Genomic DNA, 12,388 nt, shown 5'->3' with positions numbered 1-12,388 from the left:
ATGTCCCCAAACCAGAGGCGATCGTGCAATCGGATATCCTCGGTCCTCCGTCCAGCACCGAAGAATTTACAAGATTCAATAATTTGATTGAGAACCAGTTTGGTTTCGAAGAGTAGTTATGCTTAGGGAACGTGCTGTCACCCTGGTGGTGCAGAATTCACCGCACCCCACATTCAGAATTCACCTGCTCGCTATGCATAGAAGTAGTCAGTCAAGTCAAAGCCCAATTTGGATTGCCAGAAGAACCAGAGGAGAGCATCACTAGCAAAGTGTGGAGTGCGTACCTTGCTGTAGACGAGTATAGACGAACGCAAAATCCATGCAGCGCCGCACTCCCCGATGATGAAAGGATGGAGTTGCCAATTGCTAAGCAAGATTAATCGATCAATCAAACCAAGGCAACAGATGAATTTATTATCCGTGCAACTGATGAGGACAGTGTTCAGGAGGACGATCAAGGGAGCTTTGTGGATCAGCCACAGGTTGAAGAGCAGTTTGTAGCAGCCCCACAAATGGATGATGCAGTCCAAGAGTCCGTCGAGGATGTTTTTGAGAGCCAATCAATCAAAGAGTCTCTGCTGTTTGAGGAAATACTGATACAAGTGCATAAGGCTGCATTGTTCATACAGTCCAAGGATTCACTGACAGATGATGCGCCTCTCTTTCTTGAGTTTGAGTTCAGTTTCAAGACTAATTTTCAGCCTACGCAACCTAATGTGGAATGTGATGCTGATTTGCATACACCAGACGCTATCGAGATGCTGCACCACCAATGGTGACCTCCTGATACAGCTATTGAAACCTTCTCGCCGCACAACCCATCGTACAATACTCTGCATGACTCAGAATCTTGCCAGGTTGTTTCTTTCTCTCCTGCTGGTAATTCTGAAAATTTTCCGTTTAATTTTGAATATTCTAGAAAAACAACCTGTAAATGGATTAGCGACGGACCTAATGAACTCCCTCAATTAATAATTCTACCTGACGTCCTGGTTAAACCTGAGAGTGGCCAATTGAAAATTTTCTTTTCAGAATAGAAAGACAAACAAGCCAAACTGAGAACTGTTCCCACTGCCCTGTTACTGTTGCACATACTGAGAAATCATCCTGGGTCGGGAACGCATGTATATAACCCGCATTTTGTACAGTCAGTTTCTCCTTGTACATAGTTTAGGTTTTTGTTTTCTATTTTTGTTCGTTTTCTATTTTTTTTAGCTTAGATTTCTTGTTTTCTGCTTTAGTTTAGTTTGCTTTCCGTAGTGTAGGTGTCCTTTCGGAAGGGGCTGTCTGCCTGTCAGTTTTTGAAGGGGTTTGTTTGCTTTTCCTAGCTCTGGTTTACGAAGTCAGGAAATTTTTTCCGGCTCATTTCTTGGATGCCGACTTTGGTAGAGCACCTAATTGACGGTTGCTTCAGTTGTCCTTCTGGCTTCCAACTCTTGGCTCATCCTGATGGAAAGGGCTTCTAACTCTCTCCTTCGATTTTTCTTTTCATCATTCAACTTTTCCACCTCATTAGACAAGGCATCAATGTTTGCTTCCTCGGATGAACTGTTTTCATTGAGTTCCAACAACTGCTCAAACAGTTCTCTTCTCTTAGCCAATGAAGATTTGTACTTGACCTTTAGTTCACCAAGGGCTTCTTCAGATTCTGCAAGCTCGTGTGAAAGCTCTCTGTAACTCATTGAACCTTCCCCAATGTTAGCCTTAGAGATCCCTCCCAAGCGATTAAGCCTTTAAGGAAATTAGGCTTTGATACGAATTGTTATTATGAGGATCTAGTTACTACTAAGAGCGCGGGGGGGTGGGGGAGTGAATTAGTAGTAAAACAATTCTGCAATACTTAAAAAACCTTTATCGGTAACTACTCAAACAATATTTTTAAGCAGATTTACTAAACCATTCACTCAAGTGTTCATCATTATGCATAGTAAAGATATCAAATGCACAAATCAAGAGAGCATCCACCACATGAACAGAAAGATTTTTCACGTGGAAACCCAAATGGGAAAAACCACGGTGGGAATTAGCACCCACAAAATATTTGCACTCTTTGGAATGCGCCCGATGAAAGGCCTAGCCCGGTTAAGAGCAAACCATGTTAGGAGTCACTTGGTCAAGGAATTTGTTAGGAGCTCTACCCTGTTAGGAGTAACCTTGTTAGAGGATTTTGAACTCAAGTTAATGAGCCACCCGATGAAGGGATTTACAATTTAAGACCTGTTAGGATCTACCCGGTTAAGGGATTTCAAACTGCTGTAACTGTTAGGGAACAACAGGGCAAATGATTTGATTACAACACTTCCTTGCTTGCTAGTACAAATCCTTTTCAACACAACTTTCCTACACACATGCATACACTTCAATCTGGTTTGGCAATACCTTCTCCTCAAATCATCGACACTAAAACCCTTCTCCAACTAGCCCTAAATACATTTTTCAGTTAAGGCGGCTACAAACCCTAATTACATCAACAAGATACAATGAATTTACATTACAGATCATTACAACAAATATCTAGATGATTTCCGTCGTTGAATGATTATCGCATATGGATTTGATAAGCAATCAAACCCTTGTTTCATTCTCCTAAGCACTTTGCTGTTTCCCAAGAAATCCGATCCTTATACGCGCTCAAACACCATCTTATCATTACACACGGATTTTGACACGTCATCACTAAGTTATGATCATGATAAGATCCACCGCCAAACCTGAAATCATTACCAGTTAAAGATCTGTTACCGGTATACATTCTTCTTCACAGAGTTCACAACAGTCAATCATAACACTCACTCAATACATCGAATCAGCTGATGCGGTTGGGAACATAGGTGCATGTTCCTATCTTCAACACTCCTGTAAAACCGCAACGTCTAACTCTACTCCAATCGTCTGTATCGTTCTCTTGATCATTGCTATGCTCCTGTTACCTTGCCGTCAACCGGTTCCACTACCGGTTAGGCTATACTGGTAGGTGTAGATGACTTAGATGACTTAGCAAACATGGTTGCCATCAATGACAACACAAATAAAGTCATCAGACAACTTACAACAAAGTCATCATCATCTAGCCAACAATTTCCATCAACTTTACCGCTCATCTTCATCTCATGAACATCTCCATGTGCCAACAATCTCCCCATCATTATCTTTATCAATTATTCCAACAGTGGTTAGGGTTTGGGGAAAGCTTGTTTTCCAGTGTGTTGGGTAAATTCCCAGTTCATATAATTTGGTATTGCTAGAGGCACGAAAGCTCGCTAAGTAAAATTATAATATTTGGAGTCACAAAATATTCATGATTGTGGAGTATAGGATGAGTAATGGAATTGTTCTAGGAAGTGAAACCAGGCCTACACCAAACCTAGATGACAAGCATCATTGGGAAGCCTTACTATTTGTTACTCAAGTTGTTTGTGTTTGAGGATTTAATCCTCAAAGTTCAGAATGCCACATCTGCACTTACACTATGGGATAGTCAAGAAAAGTTGGATTGTGTATGTAAATAATTTTCTGTTTTTTACAAAACTACATGAGGTTGGGTCATGGTTAGAACATCTCTAAAAATTAAACGATTAGTGATTAACTTACTATTGTCAGCAAAGCAGTGGATGATTAAGACATGGTTGAGCTAACCATTAATAGCTTGTGTAATGTCCCACCCCAGGTGGAACACTAGGAACTGCTACTGAACAACCTGCTTGTTTGTTTAGAGTAAAAATACCATTCTTTTAAGGTGTTCTTTCAGAGCTAGACGGAAGTGCAGAAGTGTGTATTCTGTTTGGGTTTGGGTTTTGTAATGTTTGATGAAGCAATGTGAAACCAAGCATATATTGCGTATAACTCAAAGTGATAATAAAAAATGGATTTGTAATCTTGAAAGAGAATTTTTCAGATTTACTTCAGTTTATGAATATTACAAAATTCCCCAAGGGATTACAAAAAGGTATGATAAATAATGCTACTAACCCTTATAAGCATACTTGATAAGGTTGACCTTTTTAGGAATAAAGTATGAAGGAGTTTTAAAATATTAGCAAGTCTGATTTGTAGTGGCAGCCAAGCTGGTTACTCAGAAAATGAATTAAAATGTTCCAACTTCTTCAAAACTGATATGAAAAGTGTCCCAATGTGCTGGTGATGACTTGTATTTGTAGACCCAACATTTATGATGCAGATTAGTGTTCTTTCTTGGCTCCAAACATCCTCAAGGAGGGTTGGCCACACAGGTAGACAGCTCTCTCAGCAGTAGCAATGAAACTATCAAAATGCTAACTCCAAACTCCTCTTCTTACTGCTGGAATCTATCAATAAAAGGCTTCTTTCTAGCTTACCAAAACTATATAAAGGAAGGAGAATAGTGATATTTCTCCACTCTAAGCAACCCAAGAGGGGTTGGCCTAGCATAACGGCAGGTCACTCAGAAATTATGTTAAAGCTGCTCCAAACTCCTTCCAAAAACTGTACAAATGCCTTCAAACTGCTGGAAATGGAGTTTCATACAAATCCCAATCTGAAAATGCATCAAAAGTCTCTTGTTCACTTCCAACAAGCCAAATAGGGGGGTGGCTAAACAAGCAAGCTCCTCTTTTAGATTTCTAGAAGCAAATACCTTTTCCAAAAGTGGTTTCTTTGTTGCCCAACTGAGATCCCTGAAGTATAATCTCCTTGCACACTCTTGGCTGGTATCTCACAGCTGCAACTGTGTTTACTTATGGTGGTTTTTGTCTCCAATAAGCAGCTTAAACCCTAAGGTTTAGACAAGCTCCTCTAAGGAGACAAAAACAAGATAAAAACCCACATAACATAATGCTTTCTTCACCTCCAAGACTCTTTTATCCTTCCTGAATGCTATACCCTAATTAGGGCTTCAACATGGGTGCCCACTTATGGCTTTAGGTTGAGTTTAACTTAGAGTTAAATTAACTCTTTATATCACTTCATTTAGAGTTAAATACTATGGATTATTATTATTTTTTATTAAATTATATTTCAAAGTGGGGACATTACAGCACACACCCCAATTGCCCACATTAGACGATTGAGCACCGCTTAGATCACCAACCATTCAAATCTCTCTTGCATTCAAGCCAAACACGTTCCTAGTCCACTTAGGATCCAAAGAAGGAAGGAAAAGCCATCATAACAAAATGGTCAAAGAGAAGAAGCTTTAGGAGCCATAGCCTTTGTTCAGCCAAAGGGATAGAGGATGCCAGTTTCTCTACAAGATCATTTTGAATCCTAACCTTCAATCTAGGGGAGCCAACCCAGCTCTTATTGCCCTCATTGAAGACTGCCTTAATGAATCCTAGGGTAGCAAAAGAAGCTTAGGAGAAAATAGTGGAAACCTGCTATCTATGATTACACCTTTCCTAAATGGGTGTGAAGATTTTCTTGATTTGAACTTTGATGCCTTGACACCTACTATACTAACAATGCTCTATCAACACCATACATAGTTTGCACCTACCACAAATTAGCACCACCAATGTTAAGCTGGAAAAATAAAACTTCAATCCTTATGAGAGAAGCATCCAACACACATTAATGAAGCACGTCACAATGCACAATGAAACAAATAGCCACACATGGGGAAGTAAATAAGGAGAAATGTGCACCCATTGCCATTTGAAGTGATCTAATAATTGGGGACATAGTTGGTAGATTTGGACTTGGGGAGTACTCGGCAAGCCAAAAATTTACAACTTGGTGGAAACTTCACAACTTAAAGAACACTAAATTTATTCAAAAAATAGCTACAAAATGTATCAAATGAGTTTGGTGGCGGTTTGGGGCCAACACTTGTACTGGACTCAAGGGGTAGCACCCCTCACATAGGTTTTGGGGTAGTGCCCCCAATAGGATTGAGGGACAATGCCCCTCATGAGAACCACATAGACTTCATGGTGCAAACCATTTTAATAATTTAAAAAAGAAAAAAAAAACAATGCTTATAAAGCCAAAAAATAATGTTTTTTGGAGAGCTTAATCCACATTTTTTTCCTCATTGTTGGCACGGTGAGTCAAGTAGTTGGACTTGCTGAGTATTCGACAAAAACGTTCCAATTTTTTCAAAAAATTGACATTTGGACATTGCGAGTTGAAGTGGCAAAAACTCGTGAGTAGAAAAAAATGTGAGTACTTCGTGGTTTGTTGAACTTGAATAGGTAGGCAAGGTAGTGTATATAGCATTGGAGAATTTTTATCCTAAGAGCAAGGGATAATAGAAATCTCTTACATAGGAAGTAGCAAGCTCTTGACAGTAACTATACCTAAACTCCATCGAGCATATTATCTTTCTTGGCTACAAGTCAAGGAGGCTAAAAATTTAATTGACACTCTAAATCAGCCATGAGTTTGAGAAACGGCTATAGATAGTTTTAGAGGGTTCTTGATCCACAACGAAATTTGTCAAATAGTCATCTATTTAATTTCAAATTTCTCGTACAATGTTGAAAGGGTGATTGTCATTTTTTTCGAATGCCTAACACCTTTTTGAAGGTATTTTGTTAGTACCATGGAGTCCCCTTCCACAATTAGGTTTTTCATGTTTTGAGTTGTTGCAACCACCACTCTTCCTCATTATTGGTTTTGTTTCCTAAAATAAGGAACCTTACACAAATCTCCCTTTGAAATTTTTGATAGCAACACTACCTTCAAGAATACTTAGCTTGCCTCTATAGGTCCCATCAAAATTCAGTTTATCAAAATTTTCAAGGGAGGGGAATCCACTTCTTACTTTTATCTTACTGAATAGGACTGCTTCCCTATCTATTATTTCCACGAATTTTGTTTTCTCTTAACCTTTGAATAGGGTAACGATAATATCAACGCGCACAATTGACATTAAAATTAATAAAAAATATATATATATCAATATATCATATGTTTATCTTTATAATTCTAGTTAGTTTACCTTGAAATGTTGTGGGTGTTTTTGGGGAGGGCTCAGATTACATAATGTCTCGTTTTTATATTTTTTTTTCGTAAAATTCTGATTTTTCAAAACAAACGAAAATTGAAACAGCAAACTGAAAATGAAATCAAGTGGCTTGAAACTTATTGTCAAACTCGCAAATTCTGAAATACAATTTAACATGTATCATAAATTCATAATTGATAGGGTTCACGTTTCATCAAAATATAGTTGTTTGCTTATGACTGTTATACACCCTAGGTTACCAAATAACACTTAGATCTGAATTGAAATAGTTGTGACAACATTATTTCACATCAAAGATGAAATCTGGAATCCTCAGAAATTAATTTCATTTAGTTGCAACTGCTGGAAATGATTACAAATGTTGAAACAAAATGATTTCAGAATTACAATAATTTCAAACCCACTCACAAGATGCCAATGACTGGAATATGCCAAATTGCTGATGGTATGGCACCTTGGAATGCTGGTACAGCTGCTGCATGACTTGCAAATCAATGTGGCAATGATGGATCAAACTTGTAGAGTTGTAGCTAGGGCTGAAAAATGATATTACAGAAACAATTACTATTAAATCTTCTCTTCCCAAGTTGACGCATTGCACTACAATGAATAGTAATGAATTATGAAGCTGTATGATTCCTCTAAAATCAGCCAAAACCTTTATGTATCTTCCCAAAGATGATGGTGTCCCCCAAAACTGCACTAAATGAACAGCAAGTTTGCAGCCCTGGAATCAGCAATAGTGTTGATAGCAGCTCCTCCACAATGTGGTGCTCAAGATCTAGCATAAAATGACAATGAACAGCAGCAAATAAACTTAAAAAATAAGTAATGAAACCCTCCAAATCATGATCACAACATTTGCTTGAAAATATAACTCAATCCAGTCCACCAGCTGAAATCTTCAATAATTCACTGTCGCAACACTTTATTGACACTGAAGCAAGCTGATGACTTTAATTCTTTTGAGTACAAATGTGATCATTGGGTGGAATCACTTCTACAGACAATAGGGTTTATGTCCTCAAATCCAACCATGGAAATCATCCTCCAAGATATTTAAAATGCCACTCAATCTCTGGAAAGTATTTAAAATGCAAAAGGTCAACTGATGATTTAATGTGAGGCTTGACTTCTCTTTTATAGACACTTTATTTTGGGCCCTCTGTTTTATTTATTTATTTTTCCCCTCCAAATGTTTAAAAGTTACTTTTAAATTACAACCGAAGGCTCCTTTGTGAATCCCATTTTGAATAAGTGTTATAAACACAGTTTAAATATTACATAGAATAAAAAGTAATATTACATAGAATAAAAAGTAATATGTTAAGTTGCCCTTTTGAAGCTAAACTGATTTCGCCTTTGGGAAATGGTGATAGGCTAGAAGTCTTCTCCATGGATCTAATCTTGAAAAGAGGACATGATAGATTATGAAGAAGTTGGCACATTACTATGGAGAAACTAAATCTTGGATCAGTTGCAGAATCAGTTTGGTGTGTGTTTGGTAGGGGATCATATATAATTGGTAATGTAGCATATATTAATGTCCATGAGTGACTGGAGGAGGTCAGTGGGGCTCAAAGGTATATATCAAGCTACAATGGCATTGTACTAGGTTGGAAATTAACCCTAGAAGCTAAAAATATGAATAATACAAAAGCTGAAACACAAACAATAACTTCATATGATCTTCAGCCTACAAAGAAATTTATAGTTCTGCTGAGAACCTGACTAAGACTAAAGATAAAACACTAATACAATAGTTTCATAGGAGTTTCAATCTTTAAATAGATCAATAGTTCTTACAAAAACATAAACAAACTTAATTGTTTATCCTTCTGACATTGTACAAGGGATATTGTAATAATCAGAATTGAGAAACTTTAAGGTATTAGGCAACTTGAATGTTTACCACTGCAATACAAATTCGTTAATCTAAGCAATTGAAAAATTGCCAATTTCTTGTCAAGGGCATGGATGATTATTTCTGACTCCCAGTGCCCCATCCATTGTTTACTGATGGGCCAACTAGATTACAATGGAAATTTGCTTAAACTACTTTAATTATATGTGAATAATGATTAAATTTTACTTCTGGAGTTGGAGATTATATTTAATTTAGTTGCAATCTTGTTTGTTTTTGCTTTGCTTTATGCTATTGAATTTGATAGCTACTCCAACAAATTTGGTAGGTTACATTTTTTAATTCTGATTTTACTTTTTAATTAGTGCAATGCCTGTAGTTTTAAGGCATGCTGGATTGAGTTGACAACAGGTGTGAAGATGATGTTATCCCATCGATCAAGTGGGCTATTGATCTTGCAAAGACGGCAGTTTTAAGGCATGGGATTCATGGCTTAGTGCTTGATCCATACAATGAGTTTGATCACCAACGTGCCCCCTCACAGTAGGTGATATATCTTTTTGTTTGTTTCTGCATTTCAGATCTTATGAAGATATTTTTAAATTTTATGTTGGTGTTTTAGCTACTTGAAGTAATCTAGGATAATGTATAGGGATTGATTTAAGCATGCAAACATTAAATGATTTTGCTAGTGCTCATGAGGTTAGGTTTTCAAGTGTTATTAAGAATCATGGGTCTTGTGACATTTCTTTTTTGGGGGGATGATGTTGTCGGGTAATTAAGCAATAAGACATTTAATGTAATTAGAGTTAATGACGGCAGTTAACCCGTCGGTTGTCGACAGTTGACACCGGGTAACTGACCGGTCACCTTTCCTTGGTCATGGGGACAGAGTTAGTATGGTCATTGTCATTGTACTGACATTATTATGAATCAATGAAGATCTGAGTTTCTTTATATTCTGTCATGATGTATTCTGTCATGTCTATTATTTCTGCAATGCATTGAATTACACTTTATTGGCAATACATTTGGCGTCGTTGCCTAGACGTACTCGGGAACGAAAGACGCGGATGGCGCACGGACACGATGGGCCTACCCATTGGTGAAATAAACCTAGAGGCCGACGATGCCCAAACAGAACTTTACACAGGAGAAGACACTGCGACGAGAGAATTTTCAATTCTACTCCAGGTAGCCATCCAGACCTACGTCCAACGAGAGGCGACCGAGGCGGAAATTCCACCAAGTGCTGTGTGGACAGCGTTGGAGGTGAGCCCGACACAACAAGCTCGCCTGGAGGAGATTGCCCAGGAAGAGCGACGTCAACAAATCCTGCAACAGTACGAGGACAACAACCGACAGGAAGCGGAACGGGATGGCGCCAGGCCAGGAGGGAATTGAAACTTGAACTTTATATATTTAAATAAAAGTGTGATTGACACAAGATTGTATCCGACAAATGAATTAATAAAGAAGTGTGTTGATTTATGTATTGCGAATTTTGGAAATGTGCAGCAATTAATGCCCAACCTATTGAATAAAGATAGAAATAAAAAAGCAGAAACGGTCGAGTGGGAGGCCGCACAGAGGGCCTTGATTCTGGAACAACGTGTAGAACGGAGACGGAGGCTGAGGCAACTTGCCGAAGGACGACCTGTCGAAGGGTTGGCCGAAGGGAACCAAGGAGGTGTCACGGAGGGTGCAGAAGCCGATGGGAATTTCTACGCGTCGCCAGACCACCGTAGGGTGAGAAGCCACGAAGAGTTTCTAGAGGAAACAAGGTTACAAAGAGATCTAGTTGAGGAGACTCGGGATCGTTTTATAAACTTATCCCTTACCCCACAAAGCGAGGATCACCAAAGGGAGCGAGTAGTGGGTGCGGGTGACAGCGAAGGGGAGGATAACCGCACGGTAGGTGCCACACTCGGTAGGCAAAACACCGTACCTCCAGTCACCCCCGCAAGACACACCACTGGCACCGGAGGGACCGGCACAGGGGCGCAGACACAGGCACAGCCAACCCCAGGAAGACAACCCGGGATGGCGAGTAGACAAAAATTGCCAAAGTTCACAAGGAACGACAAGGAAGACCCCTTACGGCACTGTCGTACATGTGAAACCATTTGGTCCGCCAACGGAGTGACAGACTAGGATGACTGGGTACAGCAGTTCCCAGCCACGTTACGTGGAGTTGCCATAGATTGGTACTCCGATGTAGATAAGCAAAAAGTGGCCACGTGAGCCAACCTACAGAAGGAATTCACGGAGGAGTTTCGGTTGCTCCGTGATGACAACGAAATTGTAACAGAGATATACAGTACCAAACAAGGTACCAAGGAGACAGTATGGGCATACAGCAGGAGACTGAAGGAGCTGCTAGGAAAGATGGAGAATCAACCCGCAAACGGACTGAAAAAACGGTGGTTCGTGGAAGGTTTGAAGACGTATCTTAGACGGAAAATGAGGATCGTACCTCCCTCTTCATATATCGATGCCTAAAATAGGGCAATGGATTTAGAAAGCGAGCAGAAGATGTCCAAGAAAGAGAAATCCTTGTCAGACGACGATTCCTCTTCTGACAAAAGCAGTAGCAGTGATGACGAGTCTAATCGGAAGGTATGGGATCTCCAGAAAGATATGGAGCGAATGATGAGAGAGATCAAGGCGACCAAAGGAAGCACAAGCAAAGCCAACGAAGGGGATTTATGGTGCACGGACTGACGCAGCGACGGACACACCAAGGGGTCTTGTCCGAAGAAAGCATTTTGTGATATTTGTCAGATTGCCGGACAACTTACCAAGGAGTGTCCGTACAATATGAGGACCCGTAACCAATAGGTTCTCTTTACGGAGCTATCTGCGCCAGCCGGCACGTCCCAGCCTGCGATGAACAATGCGTCGTCTGGCGGCTATCGGAACAACAGGCGAGGAGGAAGAGGCAATAATAATAATAATACTAATAATAGAAGCCGAATCCAATATGACGCTAAAGGGCGGCCAATGATACAATGTCGGGCTTGCAACCAATGGGGGCATTTTGCCAGGGACTGTACGGCGGAGGAAGTGCCACAAAAACTTTGCAAGTGGTGCGGTCCGGGGGACCATGACGATGGCAACTGTCCGAAATCTGGAGTGAATTTGTTGAATGTAGAAACAGAGGATGTGCTCGCCATAACAAGATCCAAGACGAAAGTGGTCACTTACCCAGATCCTCGTGCGGAAAAACGAAAGGCACTGGAGGCACGAGCGGAACTGGAGAAGGAGATGTTGATGAACAAGGACGCACACGGGCTTGCAGGTACTTCTCGCTCTGAAGCAGAAACAAATATTATAAACCAACTGCTACAGGTCGAGATACTCGTCAAAATGAAGGATCTCTTGGAAAGTATGCCACACTTGCGGACGACACTTTTGCAATCCGTACTGATAACCCTAGTTGGCCGACCAACACATGGAAGGGACAACCTTGGCGAGACGGCGACAGACCCATTAGCCCTGACGATCAACAATGGTAGACACCCAGCAGTGGTGGAAATGGGTATACTGGGCACCATCTTGACCGACACCATTGTCGACGG

At 40.1% G+C, this 12,388-nt stretch overlaps 1 protein-coding gene across 8 annotated transcripts in view; it reads left to right on the top strand.

The window, feature by feature from the left end:
- Positions 1–12,388, top strand: part of LOC131030343 (twinkle homolog protein, chloroplastic/mitochondrial) — a 275,817-nt gene that overhangs the window by 193,470 nt on the left and 69,959 nt on the right. For 6 of the 8 annotated variants that reach the window (XR_009371605.1, XM_057961108.2, XM_057961103.2 and 3 more), the window contains one exon: positions 9,219–9,350. The exons of 1 other annotated variant lie outside the window; for it this stretch is intronic. Coding sequence is in view for 6 of the 7 variants with exons in the window: in XM_057961108.2 (XP_057817091.2) it covers positions 9,219–9,350 (132 nt within the window). In the remaining variant the exon portion in view is untranslated. Of the gene's footprint in view, positions 1–9,218; positions 9,355–12,388 lie in introns of all 8 variants that reach the window. One more of the 8 variants, XM_059216822.1, reaches the window with a different exon arrangement.

This window comes from Cryptomeria japonica, chromosome 1, assembly GCF_030272615.1.
Source record: "Cryptomeria japonica chromosome 1, Sugi_1.0, whole genome shotgun sequence".
NCBI classification, from domain to species: Eukaryota; Viridiplantae; Streptophyta; class Pinopsida; order Cupressales; family Cupressaceae; genus Cryptomeria; species Cryptomeria japonica.
This window is presented reverse-complemented; position numbering and strand designations above follow the sequence as displayed.